This window comes from Aquila chrysaetos, chromosome 25 (genome assembly GCF_900496995.4).
Source record: "Aquila chrysaetos chrysaetos chromosome 25, bAquChr1.4, whole genome shotgun sequence".
In the NCBI taxonomy this organism is placed as follows: Eukaryota; Metazoa; Chordata; class Aves; order Accipitriformes; family Accipitridae; genus Aquila; species Aquila chrysaetos.
In genome coordinates, this window is record NC_044028.1 from 8936295 (window position 1) to 8960953 (window position 24659).

Consider the following 24659-nt stretch of genomic DNA (forward strand, 5'->3'; position numbering starts at 1 on the left):
CTTTCTGCCATACACTTTTGTTAATTGTTTCTTCTACTGGGAGTACAACATGCAACTGATTCCCTTATGACTGTATCCTGCTTGGAGCTCTCCAGATCTCTCCACTGTTTCCTGTTACATTTTTATTCGATGCCGAGGTCAATCAGCAAATCTGATCACAACCAAGATGACAGCAAAGAACAACCTAACTCATTAAAACTCATCAGGACAATCATACACCTGGGCAAGAACCCAGCGGACATCAACACAGCACAGCTTCTTCCACACCACAGGTACTGCAGTGAACTGGGGGCAGGTCTGTAGAGCAGCACGGTTGTGTTGAGGATCTGACATCCTCACCGTCCACCTCTCAGGGATTTACTTCAGACTAACTCTAGTCTGGTCTCCGGGAGTAGATACCCCCAGTGCCTGTGCTGTGTTCTCCAGTTAAGTTTTTCATGCACAAGGAGTTTAGTTTGCAAGCTCTGAGACTGCATTTCAACACAAATCAAAGTGCAATGAGCTGAGATGATCAGGAGAGTTGCTTTAGAAGCACTTTTCTGATCAGAACAAAAAGTCAGCATAGGCTTACCCAGGGGAAGGCTGGAAAAAGACAGACACACAAGGAACTGGGCTACTGCTTGATTTTACTGCACATTTTTCTCCTAAAAAATAATAAAGCAGATTTACAAACCACACCATGGCTTTTAAACCACTATCAGTGCTTAAGGGTATTTTCTTTGAAGCAAGTGGAAACCAGTAGCACAAGCACAAACTTCGAGGCACACTCAAATTAATGGCAATATCACCTCCTCATTTTAGCTTTGATTATTCACATTGCTGTGCTGCATGAAAAACAGGAAGGGGTTAGATGAATGCAAAATAATCATCCAAATCTTCACACAGATTTAGCTGAGTTTAAACAAATATTTGCTGGCAAGTCTGTCACAGTAAATTTTCCTGGCTATTCAGATGGGTACTGTGAGTGTCTTACAGTCAGGACTGCCTGTTTTATTCTTCATTAGAGGGCAGAAGTAGACTACACAAAGCAGCATATCTTGATTTGTTTCACACAACATATAGCTTAAAATCCTTTTGGTCCTGGAGCCCTGAAAACAACGATTTGATCTTACAGAACATTGCACTTAATTTGTTCTCAATATTATGTAAGTATCTGTCATGGTTTAACCCCAACTAGCAACTAAGCACCACGCAGCCACTCACTCCCCACACACCCAGTGGGATAGGGGAGAGAATCAAAAAAAAAAAAAAAAAAATTAAAACTCGTGGGTTGACATAACAACAGTTTAATAGAACAGAAAGGAAGAAACTAATAATTATAATAAAATAACAACAATAATAATAAAAGGATTGGAACATACAAGTGATGCGCAGTGCAATTGCTCACCACCCGCCGATCGACGCCCAGTCAATCCCCGAGCAGTGATTCCCCCCCCCCCACTCCCCCCAGTTTCTATACTAGATGTGACATCACATGGTATGGAATATCCCTTTGGCCAGTTTGGGTCAGCTGTCCTGGCTATGTCCCCTCCCAACTTCTTGTGCCCCCTTCAGCCTTCTGGCTGGCTGGGCATCAGAAGCTGAAAAATCCTTGACTTAGTATGAACACTACTTGGCAACAACTGAAAACATCAGCATGTTATCAACTTTATTCTCATACTGAACCCAAAACATAGCACTATACCAGCTACTAGGAAGACAATTAACTCTATCACAGCCGAAACAAGGACAGTATCACCCTTCCTTCCAACATCCATCTAACGGAAATATCACCTGTTTTACAAACAAGAAAAAAGAGATGTGGGAATGATCAAAGCCCTTGGAAGAGGTGGAAGTCTACACAAATACTTTGAAAATACTTGCACCTACAAAATAGAGGATTAGTTAGAATCGTCAAGATTTGGCCCTTACGCTGGCTATGCAACAGCATGCAACTTAAAGCAGACACTTCTAAGTGTCCCATCAATTGCTTAGTTCTAGAGCAACCTCGTCCACCCAGCTAAATCAGGGATTTTCACACAGCTAGCCTAAAAAGACAACTATAAAAGAAGGTTTTCAGCTTTGCTTCACTGTTATTCTTCACCTCTGGGCATATTCAACCTTCTTTCTCCATGAAATAGTACCAGATAAATACACTCCTACAGCAGTATTCATAGCTGCAGACCTTAGACCACAGCTACTGAGAAGATGGTCACCACAGAAACAGCGCCTTAACGTATGGCAGCTTTCACCAGCAACATTATGTTGTTGGTTACTGCCTTTCTGATGGAGGCAGCAGTCCCACAGCTCAGCTAGCAACACAGGTAACACCAGAACTCCCACCTGCATCAGGCAGCATCAGATACAGTAAAACTGTGCTGAAGAAGGTCTTAGCCAACGCATCTGACTTTGCACTGAAGCAGCTTTGGAGCATTCATAGAATCTGCTCTTCTAGCAAAGACCACGCGAGAGCCGTCATTTCTGGAAAGAAGAAGTAGCGCGTAACTGGAAGGGGGCGGTATCCTCAGTTGCCACTACCATTTTTAGTGCAATTGTCCTACTAGAATCTAACAAGTATTTGAGAACATTAACCTCTACTGCTTGTCAGCACACACAAACAGATGTAAAATGATGCTTCAAGTACAGGACTAACTCCAGGATATACTGTAGCACTGGACTAGCCTCATTACCCACAACTGCTGTCCTGCACTCATTCCTACTACTGCAGTCAAATACACATCAGCAGATCCATCAGGTCTGAAACAGTCCAAGACGCAGCAGGAACAGGAATGCAGGTTTACGCAGCAGTGATTGCAAACATTCATGATTTCTGTGACTTGCTGTGTAAATGGAACATCATCACACAAATCAGTTTGTATTTAAAGCTAATGGTGTTTATAAAACTGTCAGTTTTTCTTGAAACCGTATTTCTTGTAAAGGACTAGCGGTGTTTACTTTGGAAGTGTATTTACTAAAAACTGTCCTCACATAACATGCTCTTTACAACAGAATTCAATAACCAAACTTTAAACTCCACAAACACTGCTCTAAACCTCACAGTTAATTTGACCAAAACCCCTATAAAAAAGCCTGAGCTTCATCCCAAGGCTTATATTCTGTGCTTTTGCATCATAGCATAAAGCCATACTATCTAGGAACCCTCGTTTCTATCGCTGCTACGTATTTATCATTTAGTCTTTAATACCCATTACAGAAGCTTTCCCAGGGCTAAGCAGCAAAGAAAGTCAGAGTGCACGGAACCTAGCCTGCAAGCCTGCATTATCACACACAACCTGTAATTTAAACTACCCACTCCAATCTACTTTGAAAATTTATTCCATTTTTTTTAATCAACCTTGTACTATCTGACTCTTAATGAAGATAATCTAAAATACAGTCAGTTATTAAATCTGCTCAAGTCTCTATTATTTTCTGGGCTTTTCCAATGCCTGCCTGAAGTATTTTTCTTTCTCTTGCCTTTATATCCAAGAACCACACCACCAGGAGGGGCAGGGGAGTTGCAAGGACAATCCAATGTATTGCAGAACACAATGCATATGTAAACACAGATAAACAGAGGGGAAAATTCACATCACATGGCTTGTTTCTTGTAGGGTGTCTGTTGTTATGAAACACTCCTGGTTTGGCAGGACCCTTGAGCATGACCACACAGATGCCTCAGCACTAAAACCTGCCTTAATTCATCCCAAAGAGCTGAGCGATAGGAACACTCCCTAGTCTAGTCAGCAAAAGAAGGGACAGCTGGAGCATCTCCAGCTACTTCTTAGTGGCTGTTTTAGCTCAGACACAGCCCTCTGCATCACTTTAGCACAGGACAGGGGAACGGGAACTGCCCTAGAACAGAGGAAGTCCCACCTTCTCTTGTAGGGAAGCATTAAAGCAAGAATGCCCCCCCTCTCCCTGGTGTAATACTAAATCCCTTTTGGTTTAATACCATGTCAGCTAAAGCCATCTAGCAGGATACCTGTAACAGTAACAAGCAATTTTTTTCTTTTAAGAGAGAAATCACTTTTTTCAGATTAATATTCTTTTAAAATACAGATTTGAAATTTAACCTAAGCAACTATACAGGCTGTGCACCTTACAATGTATTGTCATTGTCTTCATGAACTGCAGACACAAAGCTATATACCACAGTCCAGAACAACCCCACTGCTATGTTAACGTCCTGTAGCACGTTACAGAACTACTGTGTTTTCCAAACGCCCAACCAACCCTTGTGAAGCAAATGTCTATTCTCATCTGCACCGTGCACTGGCAAGTAAACAGGTCCAGTGAGTCAAGGTAACAGCGCTGATAAAAAACAAGATTAAAAAAACCCAGAAGTGTCTCAACAACCTGGCTACCTTTGACAAACCTGGTCTTAACAAATACAGATTTTCTAATAGGAAGCCTTTACTTCAGGTCTCTTCCAGTGCGTCACTACTGCAAACACCATAGCACAAATCACATCCAGTTTGTCTGCAAGCACAGCTGGGATAATACATTGCATTAGCCAGAGAGTGTTAGATAGCAATGATGCAAAATTCATGAAGCGGATAGGAGAGTTCATGTGCACCAGCTCGGAGCACAAAGCATTTGAGACTTGAAACCCTGTGCAAGGAAACACACTGGGGCTTCAAACACACAAATGGCTTTTAGAGTAGCAAGCAGTAAAGCACAGAAACGACCCTTCTCAGTCAAACCCTTCTGCCAAGAAGTCCACTGTTCTGCCAAACACGCAAACACATACTAAGTCAGCGGTAGCCAAAACATGAGGGTATAAAAGGACAGAAAAGGAACTTTCAAGATAACTTTAAAATGTCCTTCCATTGCCATTAATAGCTCTGTAATTTCAACTGGCTTTAAATACATTAAACAATTAATTATCGCTGACTTTTTGTAAGCATTTGCTAAGTACTCTACATTGTTAATCAACCCCATGCTTCATGCATATTGAGGCATCTGAAAAATTATCCAAGTATGAAGAGCCCTAAAGGCCATTACAGGCTGTGGCCGAGTACTCAGCTAGCCCTTCTCCTGTCTCCCACAGGCGGGCGGCTTCTACCCCGCCATCCACTCCACACAGACCAGAACCGCTCTCTGCCTGGGCTGTCCAGTTAGAAACAGGATTTCAGGACTTATAAACTGGGTGTCCCCTAAAATTAACTGCACTGTCCTGGAAACATATATGGATGAAACTATTATCTCCAGGTGTAAGCGCAGCAGTGCTGCCCAGTACAAAAACATCAGGTTATTTTTAGGTCACTGCAGAAGCTCACGGCTTGGCCACCGGCCTTCCACAGGCTCCAACCGCCAAGTCGTTCACCATTTTCTGTAATCAAAAACGCCCGTTCCGCCCTTCACACTTCACCCCGCGAGCAACTTGGCCACATTTCCCGCAGGCCCGACCCCCCGCCGGTGTCGGTCCCCGCACCACGAACTGCACCTACCGGGTTACTGCAGCCCAGTCCCGCCGCCCACGCCCGGTGCAGACCGATCCCGCTGCCACCGCCGCCGCCGCCCGGACCACGGCGAACGGGCGGGCGGGCGCGCAGCCGCCCTGCTGAGGGGAGGCGGGCAGCGGAGCCGCCCCTCACCTCCCGCGCTGCCGCCGGGCACCGCCTTCCCGCCCACGGCGCGGGCGGTCGGGCGGCGCCTCACGCTCGCCTCAGCGGCGGCGCGGGCAATCTGCCGCCCGCTAGTAGCCTGACACCAAGCTGACGGCGCGGAGCCTCCCGACACTTTATTCCTGTGAGAAAAACGTTGAAAATTTGAGGAGGAAACCCCCGATGAGCACCGTTAGGTGTTAGAGACGCGGGAATCCCCGGCGAGAGAGAGCAGGAGAAGCGGCTGTGCTGGAAACGCGCATGAAGCCATGTCTCCTGAGCGGCGCTCATAGGAGCGGCATCCCAGTTTTCTTTCATTTCTGCTTCCTTTGGGTTTGGAGCCAAAAGGTGGGTGCTCCCATGGGAAGGGCCCACGGCATGGCAGCCCCCCAAGGACCCCAGCCCTGGGGGAAGACAGGGAGCAGACATAGGCAGTGACCGTGGGGCCTGTGGGGGCTCCGTGCACTTCAGGTTGGCCTTTTCAGCTAAATTAAATTGCACAGCGCTCCATTTCCCCATGAGAAATGGCAGAAATATGCACCAGATTTCAAGTTCCAAAGGCTTCACATTCCCTCAAATCACCCACGTTTGCTTTCTTCCTAAAACATTGGCTTTCTGGGTTGAAAACACCCATGTTTAAGCTTTTCCTCAAGCTAGAATTTGTGGCAAATTTAAACAAAACTCCTTATCCTTTCATGGGTTACATGAAAATTAATGTAAATGGGTTCTGGCTTAATTGTATTACTTGGCAGCCTGCAAAGAGTCTGCCCCTTTTACTGTCACTGAATCTTGTATTCATGTAAATAATCCTCATTAGTGCTTTTTACTGTAAGTAGGGGTTACAAAACCAAGACGGATGATGTGAGTACGTCCTTTGTGACAGACAGATGGTTTGCTGTGGCATCACAGAAGAATGCCTAATCCCTGCTCTCTCCAAAGACACAGAGAAAGACTGCTGCAACACTAGTGCTGAGATAATCTTCAGGAGGAAGATTACTAATATTTAATTAAAACCACAGAGAGCAGATGTTCTGACTCCCTGCCAGGAACACCAGCCTACCACCACCACTACTTATATAAATTAAACTGTAGCTTTAGCTTGGGGATTGGAGGGAGCAGCACATGCATGCAGGAGCACTGCCTGCAATTTGAGGGTACCTGTAATTTTGGCAGCAACTTCCAGCACTATGCTGAAGGTGCAGCCCTCGTTTGATAATGTAAAGCGGAGACTTGACTGAGCCCCTGTTTACTGCTGCTTCTTACAGGCACATTTGTGGATAGCCACAAATTCCAGCAGAGTTTAAGCTCAAATTAAACACATTTACATTTCTGAATTGTGCAGAAAACCTGAGGTCCAGCTGCAAATCACTGTTGTAAATATTAACAGCTATCAAAAACTGAGCGCTTTTTCCCCATCAGCACCAGAATGTGCATCTCCCCATTTCTCATTCTGCGGGCAACCCAGCCAAGCACCATGGGGAGAGCAGCACCCAGCAGGGCCGCCATTGGGATGCCTCACAGCAGGGCCTGGGAAGAGGGCAGACTCATCAAATTAATTCTGAAGGCCTGGTGAAAGCCAGATGTGTGGTTCCCACTGCATGAAAATGTGTTGATAATGGTTAAAAAAAATCACCACCTGCTATCGTAGGGTACAGATAACAGTGGAATACTGTTACCAGTGTGATACATGAGCACAACTGAACAAGTCACAGGAGTAACTGGCTTTAAACTCACGTAAATACACAGCATCGTTTTGGACTAAAGGGGACCCAGTGGCATATGGCTGTATTATGCTATATATCCTCATGGAGAGTGTTCTGCTATATTAGGAACATAGTTAGGTTATACCATCTCAAGCTACACATTTCTCGTGCTTTTAAATAAGCCAGCTCTGGTACCCTGATGCAAGGGTGTACTTATTTTCAGGTTTAAGTCTGGGGCTTCTCTTCTCTATAACATTTTCTTAAAAGAACAATCAGTGACGATGAAAAAGTGTTTGATGAAATACTAAAGATGTATATTGAAATTAGATATTAGCCCAAACATGCTGCATCTTCTAGTTTTAGTTTTCCATTTAGATGTCACCTATTATATCCTTAACACGAGGAGTTTAATTCACTTTTTTGTTTGAAAATATTAAAATTTAAATTTAAAATGGCAAGCTAGGGAATTGGTGACCTGCAAGTCTAGTATGTTATTCTTTCATTTAGTATGCTCAGCAATGCATATATATTTTATACAAGAGCACTGAAGCTTACAAAGTTCCAGTATGCCTGTGTTAAATGAGATTCTATTTAGAAATTGCTGTTCTAGGGAACTGCAGTTTTTGAAAGGAAAAAGGAAAGCATACCCCAGACGATACTAACTTTCAGAGCAACTTTGTTCTGCATTCATTTGAAAATCCAGATGAAAAATTGCCTGTAAATCAATTAATCCTATGAACAATTTGTGCCTACATACTCTTATGACAGTCCCTTCTTATTAGGTAAATCCAGTTGGTCATAAACCTCACTTCAGCCATATGGTAGTTGCATATCACATACATGCATAAAACTTCCTGGAGCACCAGCGCATGACTTCCTATGGGAAGAGCAATAGTAGACATCATTTCTCTGTATTGTTTTAATTGCACAGCATTAAGTGCTGATGTTTTTAGCTCTGTCCACAAAGTAATTATACAAATTCCTGCAGGCCTCCCAGAGTGAGAGAATTTGTCTTTCTACTCACCAGTGACAGCTTGAATCTGGCTCTGGTTGCCAAACCCAGCTCCCTCATTGAGGTGGACAGGAGAAGCACCTGCTTACACCATGCCCGAGCTCAGCAGCGGCAGCAGGTAAGCGAGGCACCAACGGGGCAGGACAGCGAGCCGTGTACGGACAGCCCTGGCCACCAGCTACACTTTGTGCCAGCCTCTGCAGCTCCATGTTGAGCAGCACAGAGATAAAGGCAGCCCCGGGCCTCCCATTTCGGGTGGGAATGGTTCAGCTGAAGACACGCTGCGATGCCAAGTCAGCAGCTGGCTGGGAAGGTCGCTAGCCCGGCAGCGTGCTGGCACTCTGGGCTGCGCAGCTCTGCGGGCAGCGCTCGCCCTGCGGTGGGCCGGGAGGCTGCAGTCCCCCCCGAGAGAAGCCGGAAGAGAAGGCAGGGGGGTTCCCTCTTGTGGGGCAGACGGCAGACCAAACCCTCTTCCCGGCAGGGAGGTGTGAGCAGACCTGCTCCGGCGGCTGCAAAGGCACCAGCGAAGGGCTGCCCTGGTCCCCGCCCGGCCACGGCAAGGACACCCCTGGGGCGGCGGATCCGCGCCGCCCGGCAAAGCGCTCCTGATGGCGCAGGCTGACGCTCCACCGCTGCCGCTGTGGGGAACAGGCGCCCGGGCAGCGCCTCGCCGAGGCGCCGGCCCGTACCTGCCGAGGGCAAAGTGCCCCGAGGCGCGGCCCGACGGCCGGTGCCCCGGGGTGGGGAGGAGCGTGTGTGAGGCCGGTGGTTTGGCCGGGCCCCAAGGGAGGGAGAGAGGGCCGCGCTTCGGCCTCCCGGGCGGCGGCGGCGGCGGCGGGTCAGGGGTCAGCGCGGGCGGCGCCCAGGCCACGTGTGCAGCCGGCGCCCGGCGCGCGGCAGCGGCGCCACCTGTCGGGCGCGCGCCGGCCGCGGGAGCCCGCGGGGCCTGGGGCGGGGGACGGGCCCCGGCGGCGCCCCCGGCGGCCCCGGCCGTGGAGCCGCTCCGCCGGAGAGCGAGGGGGGCCCGCTCGCGGCAGTAGTCGCGTTTCCCGGGGAGGGAGGGCGCCGGCCGGCCGCGCCGGAGGGCGTTGTGGTAGCGCAGAGGCAGGTGGGCAACATGTGGGGGCGGATGGGGAGAGCGGCGGCGCTGCCCCGCTGAAAGAGGCCTGGCGGGCGGCTGAGCAGCCAGGCGGTAGCGTGGCCGAGTGGTCTAAGGCGCTGGATTTAGGCTCCAGTCATTTCGATGGCGTGGGTTCGAATCCCACCGCTGCCAAGTTATTTTGTCCCCGCCGCCGCCGCGGCGGCTCCTTTTCGCCGCCTGATCGGCGAGGCCACGTTGGCGGCGAGCGGGGTCGCCCGGAGAGTGTACGGCCTTCATCGGCCGGGCCGGGCACGGCGCCGCTCGGGAGGGCGGGGCGGGTTGACAGTCACACTCCTTAAAATTGAAGTAGAGAAAGTCGTGGTATGTTCTGAGGAAAGTGGCCTGTCTTTTGGCGTAAAAAAAAATCTGATATAGAAATTTTGGCAGTTCTGCCTTCCCGTGCTGTATCTGGGTTACTGCACCCACAGGCCCTGCACCTGGCCTTTGCTGCCCGCCCCGGACTGAGGCAACTGAGGTGAGGTCTAAGAGCCCTCACCTTCTCAAGAGTTCTCAAATCCATCCATGATTACACCCCCCCACACCACCACCCTGGTTCCTGTAGATCTCCTGTCTCATCCCTAGTCCTGTCTCCTTTCCCAACCTCTCTCTTTATGCTCGCATACTGCTCTTGATTGTTCCCTCCCCATGTTACAGGCTGGAAAAGGTGCAGAGAGGAGATTTCTGTGATAAATCGCCAGCGTGAGTGGTGGATGGGAGGGAGTGGGGCCTTCCAGACCAGCCCGTTTTAGCTGAACAGTAATTCAAAAGCACATTGTTCACTTTAGCTACTGCAGGGATTTGCTCAGTACAGCTGCTATACTTAAGAAATGATGTGCAAAAACATAGTTGTACCTAAAGTTCAGCTGATAGGCAACTAAACTTTATTGTTAGTTTTTGTCCTTAATGACTACAGGAGGTAAACAAAGCAGTACAAAGATCAGTGCAACCCATAATGGCAGACTCCTCTACTGTGACATAAATGCACTTTAATGTAACTTAGTTAGTATCTTCCAATTTAACTAAAATACACAGGTTTGACTCGTGACAAAACATACCTGCATGTACCCCCTAGGCCTCTGAACTGGTGCCAGGTGCTTGCTGTTACAGATGGCTCTGCACCCCAGGGGTAGAGCAGGGAGCAGTTCTGGAACAGTATGCACAGAGGCACAGGACTGACTGCAGCAAAGTTTCAAGTATGCTTTTATTTTCCCGCATATGCAGTGATACAGCTAATTCACAAAAGAAGTTCACATGGCGTGAACTCTCTCTGTAGGGCTGGTATATGTTATTTACAGTAATTGGTTCTGTCCCTCCCTTTGCTTGTTCCTCAGTTCCCCAAGGTAGTGAGCCATAGCAGCAGCTGTGGTCAATCCTTCTTATTTTAGCCGTTTTTCTTCACCAGTGAAGCACTGCAGGCTGATTGTAGCTCTTGTTCTGCAGGTTCTCTTTTACTTCAGCAATCAGTTTGGAAAGTTGTTCTTTTGGTGTGAAACAGATGCAACAATCTCGACTCCAGTGTGTTTCAGTGATTTGGCCGTACTTGTTTACTGTATTTCTCAAGTACAGCTGCTGTTATGTTACAATATTGTTTTTTAAATCTAAAAATAACTGCCTGCTTATTGCATTGGGGCCAGTAACTATTGTGGAGATTAGAATGATCCAGGTAGCAGTACTGTGACTGAATACGTGCAGTTTATATAAGTCAGTGTTGTGTTTCTTTAAAAAAATGCAAAACTGAGAGGCCATCAAAACTTAAAGAAAAAAAGATCAAACTTAAACTAACAATTAAAGAAAGCAACACTTTGAGGAAGATGTGATGATTCTGGGCTTCTGGTCTTGTTTTAATGTAATGGTCCACGGAATCAGCAAATGCAAACTTCTCTGGGCTGTACCCCAGCTGACTCCGTGCCTTGTCTATTCGAAACGTATGAGTTATAGAAATGTTCTGTACCTATAGGGCAAGAGTTAACATACAAAGATATGAATACATAGGAAATTGGAACAAAGTCTGTAAACGGTAGCAAAATAAAAAAAACCAACACAACATTACATCAATGTTCTATTCACAGTCACATTATTTTTAAAATTGTTCACTCAAAAGGAGAACCTTGAAAGCCCAAAGAGGCAGTAAAAGCTGCAAAGCAGAATCTTCTAGTCTTGAAAACATCCACAAAAAATGTTCTGCACTCTCGTTTATGTACCTAAGGAGGCAGATAAAAGCCATCTCTTGGGTGCATAAGTATCATCAGAAATTAGGGCACAACTGACCAGCCAAAGCCATACAGGATACTGAGCCTTGGAGGGAAGGAGCTGAATCAGCCTCTCTCAGATTGCAAGCATAAGCTCTTATCTTTTCAAAGATCATGGTAACAAGCATAATATATTGCCTAAAATGTACATGATGCATACATGTGCCGTGGAAACTGGAGGCTGAGGTAGTACTGGGTGGATTTTACTTTCTACTGACTTAATTTTAAATTGTACCTCAGTATTAACATGTATGCATGCATCCTGTGAGAATTAAGGGGAGTTTACAAACAAAGACTTTTTACCTCATTTCTGGTCAGCAGTGGGGACAGTTCAACAAATGGCTTCAGCATCAGATGAAGGTATTCCATTATCATGGCTGCATAACAAAAGATTTCTACTTGAGGTAAGAATAGTAAATTGCTATGCTATTATGATTTTGGTGTATCTCACACTGTGTATGATAATGAAAGATAACCACGTACCTAAGAGCTCAGGGCACTATTGCTAACATCAACAGGACTACTTGCTCACAAGGGGTTGGATTTAATCTTAATACTTCAGGCAGCCTGAATTAGGGTGCTTGTGTGAAAAGGGTTTGGAGGGTTGGTGACAGATCTAGTGAAAAGATCATGAGGCTTCATAAAAAAAATGGTAACAAAATACTCCAAGTTGGATTCTGTCTTAGCTGCACATGGGGGTTCATTCTGGAGAAAGCATGGGATACAGGGGAACAAGAAATTTACCCATGCTGCAAAGCAGATACTCTTCAGCGTATTTCATGAAGTCATGGATTTTTACATTTATCTTTTTTATATTTATACCATTAACTCCACAAAGTTATACATCTGTTAAGTCCTACATAAAACCTGTTTTTGTGGGAATTAAATAAGAGATAATTCTGGTTTCAACACACTGCACAGAGCTGAACTTCACCCCTAACTGCTGCTCACTAGATGAGCCCATAGTGTATTATTTTTATACATGAAAATGAAAATTGTGGGCAAATTAAAAATAACCAATATTATATTACAATCAGGAATGAGAGTAATGTGGACAGGAAAGAGAAGTGTTGATAAAATATTTTTACCTGATGCATAAACTAAGGAAGTAGGAATACGTATCCGTGGTTTACTGCAACCTAATCTTTCAAACTGAAAGATTTAAGAAACAGTGAAAAAAACAGAAACCTCAAACAAGTTTTAAAGTTTCAATACAGAAGATATTTGTGGAAATATTTACTGATAAAACAGAAAAATTCATCATTGCTGTTACTATTCGAGTTTTCATTTTCCAGGGGATTCCAGTTAAATGTCACATGCAGACACTATGTAATTTTCAAGTGGCAGTCTTTAAAAAAGGGAAAAAAAAGTTTATAACAATTGATCGAAATGTCATGGTGTGCTGATACCTAATTTAACATTGTGACATATTTACGTTTTTGAGCCCAGCATTAACAATAAAATGATCTTTTGAAAAGAAAGTAAATTACAGATTAATAATTAGGATTTATATTTTTTGCCCACCCAAAATAGCCACCGTTAACAGATGCGCGCCCAAGAAATTAAGGTAATGGCAACTCGAAAGAGGATACTGGTTTAGATGGTCCTTTGGCTTGGTGAAGACAGTTGCTTTAATGTAGTATTTTAGGTAGGCTTTGTTACAGCACTAATCACGCTGAACTTCAAGCAGGAATTAAACCCACATTCAGAACAGAACTCTTGCACCCAAAGCAAACATACCAAATGTAACATGCACACAAAAGCTGGAGTTGTATACAGTCAAAGAAATGAATGTATTTGGAGATAAAGTATATATTGCACATACAAGTGGAGTTAACCATTCAAAAAGGTTGAATTTTTCGCCATCATTAATGAAATACACCTGGCCACTCTGTTAAAGAGGTAGAGAAGAGGCGAGTTAGTAAAAATAACACTGCATATATATTGACTTCATTTTCTTTATCTCACTCCTTACGAATAGCTTAAAAATATTACAGCAATATAAAATATGCATGGATGTACATACAAGTCAACAAACTCTCTACATGTGTTTCAATCATTTGCACTAACATGTGCAATGAAATTGGTGGACAAGTGGTTTATGTGATTAACATGCCTTGGTATAAATTATTTCTAATAGATGTGCCTATACAGAATGGCTACACTGACTATACAGAGATTACCAAATGCACTGAAAGTGGTGCCATTTCTAACTTGTGCTGCTAACACATATTCACCAAATGGTGGGACATGTTTTGCTCTCGGTCTAGCGAAGACTCATTGAAATCCATAAGACTCCATCTGTGTAACCAAGGCATAAGTTACCTCTTTCCCTTTTGCTTTTAGAGTTTTAGAAAAAGTAGTTTAATCTACTTTGAAAATCTTTCTAACACACTTTAAGGGTAGTGCTTCTAGGTCAATTAAAAAACTGTGTTTACAAGGAGCAAAACAGTTGCAACTATTTTTTAAATCAATGAACCCAAATGAAATGTGCTTTTATTTGCGTATGGTATGGGAAGAACCGATTATCATAGTTTAGAACATTAAGTCTGCATCTATATACAGGGGAACAGGGGATGAATCTGCCTGAACTTCCAATTTCATTTCTGACATAGCAAACATTTTTTGTTCATCTTCCAGAAATGGCAAATATTACATTACAAAAATGCAAAGGTAGAGATATTCTTACAGAACTGAATATTCCAACTCTTAACACACTGCACAGCCAATGCTGCCAGGTCCCACACTGTTCATAGCACATTTGTCAACTAAAAACACAGACAATAACATAAGCTAAAGGACAGTAACACAAACAGTAATTACTGCTACTACAGTAGTTACTATAGTACAGGATACAGTGGCAGAATTCACTGTCAGATGAAAACTGTGCTGCTTTTATTGTTTACTTACAGCTATGTAGTTCTTTTCAGGGGTGAGAGCTTCAGCAGCTAGGATTTGAGCTTGTACAAGATTCTCTGCATGCACCCAGTTCATTTTAGCAGAAGGATCTCCAAACTTGAAGCTAAGTAGCCCTCTCTCAATATTCTTCTATGGACATAAACAAACATGAAACCAAAGCAAAATGGGTTTTAAAATGAGGTACAGTGTACTTTCTTGTCCAGCTAAATGTAGGTTTGTCTCTACTTAAAAAAAATACATGAATCAATTAAAAAGAATCAAGAGAAGTGCAGAAAGCTCTAAAAATATTGCTCATGAGGAAGGATCGAAGAACGTATTGAACACAATATGTCCTGAATTTACAAAAAATACAAGTCTGTTCTAAGGATAAGTAAAATATTGTATAGAAGGGTAAGATACAGTTCTGAATGGATCAAAAGTATTCACAAAATTGGATCAAATTTAACAAATAGCTTTGGCTGGGAAAAAATGGAAGGTAATGCTAGGTGTTACATTTTTCATTCAACAGGTACATTTTAGAAACTGCAAAATGTGACGGTTGCATAATGCCTTAAAATGGGCTCATAACAAATAATCTTAAATGGAAGTTTAAAAAGACTGTATTTTTTTCAGGGGCTAAAGCAAACATCTCAGGTTTAACTAAAATGACATTTGCCATTCTTAAAAATTATTTTATTTAGAAGATGATAAAGTATATTTTGGCTGACTTCAATATAATTCCCTGCCTCAGCCACAAAACAAAAATATGTATTACGTGGTAAGCTTGAATCTATTTGTTCCTCAAAGCTGTGTGTAACTTTATATTGTACTGATGCTTTTAAAATAACTGACTCATATAATTTTACAGGGATCATATTCTAAACACTGTACTAGTCCTACAGCAAGTGAAAAAGGGTAAAACATGAGCACCTCAGCTGTTTGCCCTTCAGTAACCTACTGTACCAGAAGGTGCTTCCCACTCCTTCATTTGTTCCATTGCATAGTGAAAGCTGTTGAGACTGGAAATAAGATATTTTGCTGTATCTTTTTTCATTAATATTTTAAACCATTTGGTGTAAGTTGCATGCAAACAGACATTTGAAATATCATAGATTGGCCTGAATCTTATAATTATAGTAAGCATTAAATTATAAAGCTGGACCTACATGTGTTTGTATTTTAAAAAAAGGCTTTTTTAATGTACTGTACATTCTTTACAGATACAGTATAGTGCCTGTTAACAAAAGTTATAATGTCCTCAGCAGACAACTGAATTGTTGAATTGCTGCCCAGTAAGAAGGTCAGGTGATGCTGTTGTATATAATAGAAGATTCTGCTGATTAAAAAATAAAATACATACTGCTAGCCTTGGCAAGTGTCTTTGCTCTTGTGGTCCATAGATTCCTGGTGGGCGAAGAACACATGTATAAAGTATTCCACCTCCTAGAAGAGTTGATAAGACCATTCTTAAGTGACTTTCATGTGACCATGTTATATCTTTGTTTGTATGAACCAAAGACTGTGGTAGCAGAACTTACTCTGAAATAAATGAACTTCACCATCTTAAAAAATGATACATACCAAAAGGTGTTGAATTAGTAGTTGGATATTAAGTTGGCAGAATCAGAACATGCAAAATAGCAAGATAAGATTCAGAGAAGTCCTGCCAGCATAGTCAGATTCCTAGAAATTACCAGATATTTCAAAACCTCTTTCTAACCAGTCCTTTGTCTCTGTGCCAAAGCAGTGAATCAATGTGCCAACTGTGGTGATGAGTTTGCTGAAGTGAGCAAGTTATTGGTAGGAAAGTGGAATGAAACCAACTAATCTTAGACAAAATTATTGATGGGAGACAGTGACTCACTAGCAGTACAAGATAGAGCTGAAAGGTTCTCAACAGTAGGCACAACCAGCTCCCACTAGAACTGCTGTAGAAGCTCGTGATAATTTCAAGGGGAGAAAGTAAAGACCATCCTGAAAATCCAATCACTTCCCAAGTATATCAGTTGGCTGGTTCATCATCTGCTAATAACGGTTTGTAATAGTACTTGAAAACATGCAAAATACTCAGTCCTGCTATGGCACAGGATCAAAATAGGATGTTTGGAGCACTGACTGGTTCTAATTTCATTGACAAAGGCAGAACTCTGTATTACTCCTAAAATTAAGAGGGTCTTTGATGTGAATAGCTGCTGAGGAAATAAGGAAAAAAACCTTTATTTTTTAAACAAAATAATTCTATTGGGATGGAATGCCCATCAATGACTTTATATCTCTTTATAGCCCTCTGCCAGTATCAAGTGAAGAGAGTCTTTTCTGTAAGTTGTCCACAGCTAAATTTAGCTCAGTATCACTTGGTCCCATAGCATCATGTTGCACTTTACATTAATTTGCTTTGCACTGGCAGCTATAGTATCTCACAGTTGAGCTTAAGTATTCAAGTGTATAACTGGCTTCCTCAACATGGAAAACTTTGGGAAGCACTAATAAATTATTCCAGGCTGTAGTATCAGGTAGCTTCTTCAGATTTTAATATATAACTCGGGGCGGGGGGGGGGTGGATGGACGACAGTTTAATCAGCATTCATGTTTTACTTATGTTGCATAATACAGTGACATTAAACACTTCTTTTTGTTTAATTTATAGCTGTCTTCATCTTTTCAATTAACATACTGAACTCATTGCTACCATGCTAAAAGCTTTTATGGACACTGTGGGAACTTAAAAACAATTAAAAGTGATTTTTAAGTGAAAATCTTTTCGTTTGTGAGAGAGTGTAGATAACTTGATTTCATAATTGCTGGACAATCTTGTCCACTAAGGATTGATACAGGATACAGGATGTTAGTAAGGAACAAGAAGGGGAGGAGTAAATTCTACTATGAATTCATGCTAAGAAAAGTACCTGCTAGTGGAGTTCCATTAGCTGCTAGTACCATTTGTTCTGCAATTGATTTGGTTCTGGAATAATGATCAACATGCTACAGAGAAAAAGCAAATATGTTTTTATCTATTCTTGAAATGACAGGGCAGAGGGGCATCTCTTCTTCACTAGTTTTTACTTAGCAGATGGCAACAAACATCTCAAAATACAGAAGCTGTGGGGTATTAGTTTAGGATAAAACACATACATATTGCTAGGGTAAGCAAGCATTTTTGTTTATGCAAATCCAGTTAATTAATTTCAGCACATTTGAGAAGCAATAAATATATGTATGCTTTGAATGCTGCCAAGAATGTAATTGATCACTACTTTGTAATCTGGATTTCTTTTTCAGGTAACGGAAGAGTCAAAAGCCAAGTTTTGAAGACATGATTGGTCTGAATTATTGTGTTCACTTTCTTGTGGCACTGTGCCAGAGAAAATTTTATTTGACATATCATTCAAAGTATTACTCAATATTTTCTCTATCCATCTCTACTTCTTGAAAGACTGAAGTACTTGATGGAGAGAGGAGGGACACAAAAACCAACTGTGCATGCAAAGCACCCAGAAGTATTTTCTCCTTTTTAATTAAATGCAATAAAACCATATAAAAATAGGCTGCTTGTCCATATCAGCTCTACATAGAATATACGTTATCTTCAATAAGGGAGAAACAGAAAAATCGTATAAATAATAAATGGCTAAAGAGGCACCAAGCCATATAACACGATCCCTATGTCCAGGTGGAATTTCATTAATGTTAAAGGGACACTGTATGAGTTATTTTCCAAAATCAAGGCCTTGATAGGAAACAAAGAAATATATACTGCAATGTACATAAAACTGATGTGTCAAGATTGTGAATAGAATCGATAAAGAGTGTAAAGAGTTTTCTTTCTTCTTTCTGGTACCTGTATTCTGGCATCAGGCAAAACACGGTCATGAAAACTCCAGGCTTTTTCAGAAACAAGAAAGTAAACTAAGAGGAAACTTGAAAATATAATACAACCAAAATACCTTTTCAATTGGAAAATATGGCACAGTTTCCTCATCACCATCTTCAATAGGAAGCCCTCCAAACACCACATTTACTGTACTGGTGTATATCAATCTAGCGATGTTCCTTTGTTTGCAGGCTGCGGCAATGTATAAAGTAAATTAGTTTAGTGGAAAATGAAACAATATGGAAAAAAGTTTGTATGACCTTTTTCTGAGAAACTGTCAAATCTTAAAAGAGCAAATCCTTCCATTTTATGATTGGGTGATTTAAAATGCAAAGCATATTTAAAGGGAAGACATCAGCATAGAACCAAATGCTTATAATCGGGCACATCGTGATTTGGATGCTGTAAGCTAACAAACACTATGCCTCTGGGAGGGCTGCTACCAGCCTACTGAGATGGGCTTCAGCTCGAGCCAGGCAGGTGGCTAGAGGTCCATCTGCTTCCAGGGCTGCCCACTACCTGTGCACAAGCTATTAGATAGCAATGAGGTTTACTGCTATGAAATGCACATGGAAATAGTTAACTCCTTACGTGGATACGGATTCTGACACCAGGTCAAACATGGTTACGAAAAGCTGAAGTAGTTGAACTGCAGTGCTGGCTGTCATATCACACCCCATAATAGAATCGAGCGTAAAAGAAAAATGATGACATGTTTCCGCGTCTTCTGCCAAAAATGTAAAGTATTTGGTAAAAAACTGTGTGTGCCAAAAAAGCCAACTCCTTTTTCTAAGTGGTGTGATATTTTGATATGCTGTATTAACATCCAATGGCAAGGTTAGATACGTACCATCAATGATGAATCTTGTTCCATGAATGTTTACAGTTTCAATCTCTTCTCTGTGCAACTAGGAAAATAAAGAAATTGTCCATTTTTGAATACATTTTCAATTTAATAGGGGAATGTTATAAATGTCCCCAAATAAAGGTAATGAGTTTAGTGCTTTGATTATAAAAAAGATCATTTAGACTGCTGTTTCAGACTTCAAGAAGTAAAATCATTATTTTTAAACTATGACTGTATTTTTCTTGTATTTTTACAGACTAGCCCGCTTGAAGCAAAAAGAATTGCGGTGTTCTAAACATACATTGCCAGTTATTGTATATCTTGCAGCAGTATGTTAAATATCCATGTTTCAGTAGCACTTCAGTGACCAGTTGCCTCTACCCAGAGCAATTCCAAGTATGCATTGTTCAACTGCAGACGTCTTTGAATGAGCTGTTCTATCCAGCTAAGGTAATTACTGAAGTTCCTTTTATTAAACAAGGTAAGAAAGTGTGTGTGTGTGTGTGTGTGTGTGTGTTTGTAACTCTAATCATAAAACTTGTGGCTCTGAGTCCTACATCAAGTACATCCTTACAGCTTTTTACCCAATGGCAAACAATTGAGACTTGAAATACAGCCATTGTTACAATTTAGTTATGTAAAATAATTTATAATTTAGTTCAGGTTTTATTCCTCCCAGTGACCTTACACCTAGGAGTTCCATGTGAAAGGTTTAGGGAAGGATCAGGGTTTTGGAGGGATCCAGCCTCCCTTGTCTTTCCTTTTGTCCTCGCACAGCTTCAGAACTGTTCAATGCCATTTCCAACTCAAAAGCCCTCCCAGGGTGCTGGTGAGCCTCTATTGGGGAGGAAGTAATTTCACAACTAGGAAAACAGTACTGTAAGCAGATTGCTTGCAGCTAGCACACCAGTTTGAACAGAGCAATTTAACAAAACAGCATGGATGTGGATTCAGGCTCTCAGGACAATTTGAAGGGATAAAATCTAACATGCAGTGTTACAGCATCGAGTAGCTCGTTCTAGGTGTGGGCAGTCACACAGAAAAAAACAAAACTGTTTGGACTCACTTGCTCTCTTCCTGACATTCCATATGAAGCTACATGAAACACACAGTCAGCCCCTTCAAAGGCTGCAAATATGGCATCGTAATCCCTTACATCTGCCTGTAACACATAAGGAAAGATAGTTGAACTTGAAATCAAAGCTGCAGGTTAGCGTTTGTCATATAGTGGGCTAGCACAGAGGGAATGCATATATATAATTGTACTTGCTGTACATCCTGAGTCTGAAAACTAGGTCCATTTCAGTACTTGCTGATAATTTTCTTACGTGGACTTTAAAAACATTAATTAAGCCTCATAATACCCCTATGTTCATTCTACAGGTGATTAAATAAAGGCACAGATGAGGGCGGTGACTGGGTCCTGAGGAGTACTTCAGAGTCAGGAGGTGGAGCAGGTACTCTGTGCTGCACATTACAGGTTTCATTGTTTTCCTTATTTTAAGACACACTAAAATCAGTTGACCAAAAATCACATGGGATATTCACACAGTTAAAAAAGTTATTGAAATTTGTAATAATTTGCAATTAGGTATTTGGATTCTGTGAAAACTAGTAAGACATTATGGAAAAGGCAAATGAACTAACTTTGACTGTTGTGAAAATATAGTTTATCATACCTGGATACACACTACTCCATTGGGAATTTCCCAGATAGGCTTGTGTATGTCATACAAAACAACAGAAGCTCCTGCATTGGCAAGAGCACATCCCAGCTTGTATCCAAAATAGCCTCCGCCTCCTGTCACCACTGCTCTCATTCTTTTTTCACTCAGTGCTCCAGCATTTCCATTCACTTTGGAGTTAGAGGTTTGGCGCCAGGGTGTTGCTACGCCACTCAGTGTAAGTTTTCTGTCAGTGAAATACTGTCTTCTATTACCAGACACATATAACAATTTCTCCTCCATGTTGAAAATTGCTCCATAGCGCTCCTGGATACAGACAACTCCAGTGAGTTTCATGTTAACAAGCTCTATTCACAGCAGCCAAGTTTTACTTTAATGCAACCTGTTTAAGAGAGATAAAGACATAAGCAAAACACTAGCTACAAAATTTCCAGATTTTAATGATTTCTTTTAAAAGACCCGTTTAAATTTTCTGCTTAGATTGTTTAAGAGTTTGTTTAATTGTAATTTTCACATTTTACAAACATTTAAAATGTCTGTATACTATGTTAAAGGCAGCATCCTGAAAACAAATAACAAAGGTTTGCATGTTTTGGACTAAATATTTATTTGCAAATGGTATCCAGAATAATAAAAGAAAAAAAAAATTAATGCAGAGAACATGAATTCAAATGTTTTCAACCAATGGGTCAAAATTAGAATAACAGTACAGACCGTAATTGTTTATTAGCGGAAGAGAAATTGCTGCCTATGTGAAATGCATCTCCTGGTCTTAGTTCAATTTGTTCTGGTCTGCGTCACAAGCTCAAAGATGGCCTTTAGGAGTTGGATGTGATAGAGGGCTGTACCTGAATTTGAAATCTTGAACAGGAAAACGCCAAAGATGAACAAATCGCATTTAAGTTTCTGTGCTTAAAAAAAAAGCAAGCGGGGCCAAGCAGAACAGCAGCAAAACAAAACGTCCCCTAGAGCAAAAGAAATCTTTAACGCTTCTTCCACTTGTCCCTGGTTTATCACAAAGACGTCTGAGAAAAGTGGCATTTTCAACTCCTTTCTAAGTAGCAGCAGCTGAGTGTAAATTAAGAGTACACTGTGTTTTTATCATTGGCAGTGATGGAGTTGAGATACATGAGGATTTCAGAAGGAAGGAGGAATGCCTGATACTTACTTTGGAAGGTGTATCAGAGAACAAGGCTATCGAATCCCTCACTTTCGAGGGGAACTAGAGTAAAGTAATTCCTACGTGACAGAAAGGGTCAATGAGTGAGTACGTTAAGAAAAAAGTCATAGCGAATCATTTCCTGCTTAAACACGGAGGTTCCTTCCTACCTATGCAATGGTCAAGGGTTCACCTCTGACAGACGAGGCATTTCAGAGGCTGTAGCTACCGATCTCCTTAGTTACCCGCATCCCTTCCCCGTGCCGCAATTAAAGATTTAAAGTCACCCGAGCTCCCGCGGGAACTCTCCGCATCTCACTTGCAAATTCGCCAGGGAAGGCACGCTGCCGGGGAACGCGGGGCCGGGCGCCGAGGAAACTCGTGCTCCGGTCCGCGCCCTCGGGGCTCCTCACCGCCGGCCCGGCCCGGCCCGGCCCGGCCCGGCCGCCGACGGGTCCCGCAGCGGGGAGCGGCTGTTGGGGCTGTTGCCCCCCCGCCTACCCCCGCCCCGCTGGGGCCGTTGGGCGCCCCTCGGCGGGTGCCTGCGGGCCGGGGCGGGGGGGCGGCCGCGGGGTCCGGCCGGGCCCGGGCGCGGGAAGCGGCACCGGCAGATCCCGCCGCACCGCAGGAGACGAGACGCGGTCCGGCCGGGCGCTCGTCTCCGCCGCCCCCCGTCCGCCCCGGCGGGTCCCCGAGCGGCGGCCCCTGCCGCCCGCGGCGCCGGGCAGGCGGAGCGGGGCCGGCTGGCCTCGCACACGGGCCGCACGGCCCCACCTTGGGGTCCCACAGCCCCCCCCGGGTTCCTGCTCGTTCCGCACAGCCCGCCCCCCCCCCGCCCAGGGTCCCACAGCACCTCTGGGCGCCACTCATTTTGCAGGAACTTTGGAATCCCACAGTCTTCCTGGGATGTTGCTTATCCCACGGCATCCCTCGGATTCTGCCCATCCCACAGCATCCTGGGGAGCCCACGGCATCCCTGGGATCCCATAGCATCCCACAGCATCCCTGGGTTCCCAGAGAATCCCACGGCATCCCTGGGATCCCAGAGCATCCCTGGGATCCCGCAGCATCCGATGGTGGCTCTTACCTCCATGTGTCTTCATACAGCTGCGACCACTGCGAGAAAGCATCCTGTCGGTAGCTAGGGCTCCATCCACACTGATACCTGTTGAACAGGTTGTTCAGGAAAAACACACCATCTCTTGATTACCAGCTGGATAGTCGGTGGTGGGACACGGCTCAGAGAGATGCAGAGCATCAGAAACACCTGCAAAACAGCTGGAATCCCCAAAGAGGAAATACAAACAAATAGGCACCAAGGTCCCTGCCCTCCTGAGCCGGCAGTGGGTCTCTGTTCAGCTCTGTGGTCACTCGTGCCTGGGAGGATGTGAAAAGGGTCAGGAGCTGCAGAATTTCAGAGTTCTCCATCCCAGGCAAAAATTAAACTATGAACACGTTTACCTCTTCCGTTATAGCTGTGCCATGTCTGAATGTTCATATTAAATTTTAATCATTTAAAGACACACTTGCAACTATGTTAGAGCAAAAGTAACTCCAACGATAGCCAGCTTAAACTAAGACTCAGTAAAGACTGACAGAAATGAGACAGCTGGCTCTTCCAAACTGATACTAAAAGCTATCTTAAAACTTCAAATACTGGATTTGTAATAATGATAAATCAGTTGAACGAAGCCAGTTAGTATTAATCAGTACTGTCATAACAGTGATGTAAAAAGCATCTTGCCTGAAATAACAATCAGAGGTCTGGCATTATGGGACAGGAATGGTGTGACTCTACGGGGACTTGCAACTACAAAGCCAGAGAATTCCTTGGTTAGTCCTTACTGAGGAGTATCCAAAAAAAGGCCACAGCCTGCACTTCTCACTGGGTTGCAGTCAACTGCCCGACGTCTCTTCTGAAAAGTGTTGGCATAATCCGGGATGCAGTCCTGAGCTATTAGTCTAATAAAAGCAATATATGAAAGATTCATAAATAACTAATTTAAAGCAAATTAAATGTTTGCATACACTTAAAATGGTCGTGCTGGGAAGTAACTTTACACTTGGGGTTTTCTGTTCTGCATTTCTAGAGAAACGAGGCTTACGCAGTACCTCCTGCAGTGCTTGCCTGTCTGTCAGTCAGCTGCACCTCTATATTGATAAATTGTGAACTTCACCAGTTTTAATCAAACTTGGATAAAGATCTCATATATACTGAGTTTCTTTAAGTTTCCGGACAATAGGTAGTCATAGGAGAGAGGGCTGAGCAGTGCCCCTGCTAAAGGAAGGTGTGCAGTGTGAGCTCAGTTTGTATGGACAAGGACAATCTCCAAATGCAAATCCGTAAGAGACCAGGCTTTACTGCTTTCACTCCACACACAACTACTTGTTTAAAGAAAAGAAAAAGAATAAATAGAGTAAAACAAATCTTTGCTCACATAAGCTGCAGTGGTAACTGTGGTTGCTCACACATTTTCCTGTCACCGTATACTGTCTATTACTTATA

At 43.2% G+C, this 24659-nt stretch overlaps 2 protein-coding genes and 1 non-coding gene across 9 annotated transcripts in view; 1 reads left to right on the top strand and 2 right to left on the bottom strand.

The window, feature by feature from the left end:
• The window catches only part of EEF2K (eukaryotic elongation factor 2 kinase), a 36628-nt gene extending 28190 nt beyond the window's left edge, over positions 1-8438 (bottom strand). For 3 of the 6 annotated variants that reach the window (XM_030001867.2, XM_030001868.2, XM_030001863.2), the window contains exon 1: positions 5433-5555. The gene's annotated coding sequence lies outside the window, so the exon portion shown is untranslated. Of the gene's footprint in view, positions 1-571; positions 645-5428; positions 5556-8315 lie in introns of those variants that run through there. The other 3 variants (XM_030001864.2, XM_030001866.2, XM_030001865.2) reach the window with 3 other exon arrangements.
• A 1056-nt stretch (positions 8439-9494) lies between these two features.
• Positions 9495-9576, top strand: TRNAL-UAG. The gene has a single exon. It is a non-coding gene; the product is annotated as a tRNA-Leu (tRNA).
• A 770-nt stretch (positions 9577-10346) lies between these two features.
• LOC115335743 (putative short-chain dehydrogenase/reductase family 42E member 2) lies at positions 10347-23540 on the bottom strand. 2 transcript variants are annotated; one of them, XM_030001876.2, is made up of 12 exons: positions 23241-23540; positions 20989-21376; positions 20376-20471; positions 19313-19370; positions 18536-18654; positions 17498-17573; positions 15952-16034; positions 14604-14741; positions 13519-13584; positions 12782-12845; positions 11997-12070; positions 10347-11395 (listed from the first exon to the last, which is right to left on the bottom strand). In XM_030001876.2, the coding sequence occupies exons 2-12, from the start codon at positions 21328-21330 to the stop codon at positions 11147-11149; spliced, it is 1365 nt and encodes a 454-aa protein (XP_029857736.1). In that variant the 5' UTR covers positions 21331-21376; positions 23241-23540; the 3' UTR covers positions 10347-11146. The 2 variants fall into 2 exon arrangements, with proteins under 2 accessions (XP_029857736.1, XP_040976174.1); XM_041120240.1 differs by lacking the exons at positions 20376-20471; positions 23241-23540 and having other exon boundaries at positions 20989-21134.
• Positions 23541-24659: the final 1119 nt, after the last annotated feature.

What these genes read in the sequence shown, in the direction of transcription:
- LOC115335743 (XM_030001876.2), bottom strand. Translation starts at nt 21,330, where the DNA reads ATGAAACTCACTGGAGTTGTCTGTATCCAGGAGCGCTATGGAGCAATT. An exon ending in ATGGAGTAGTGTGTATCCAG is followed by an intron (nt 20,472 to 20,988) that starts GTATGATAAACT and finishes TATGTGTTACAG; the next exon opens with GCAGATGTAAGGGATTACGA. An exon ending in CATATTTTCCAATTGAAAAG is followed by an intron (nt 17,574 to 18,535) that starts GTATTTTGGTTG and finishes TTTTCTCTGTAG; the next exon opens with CATGTTGATCATTATTCCAG.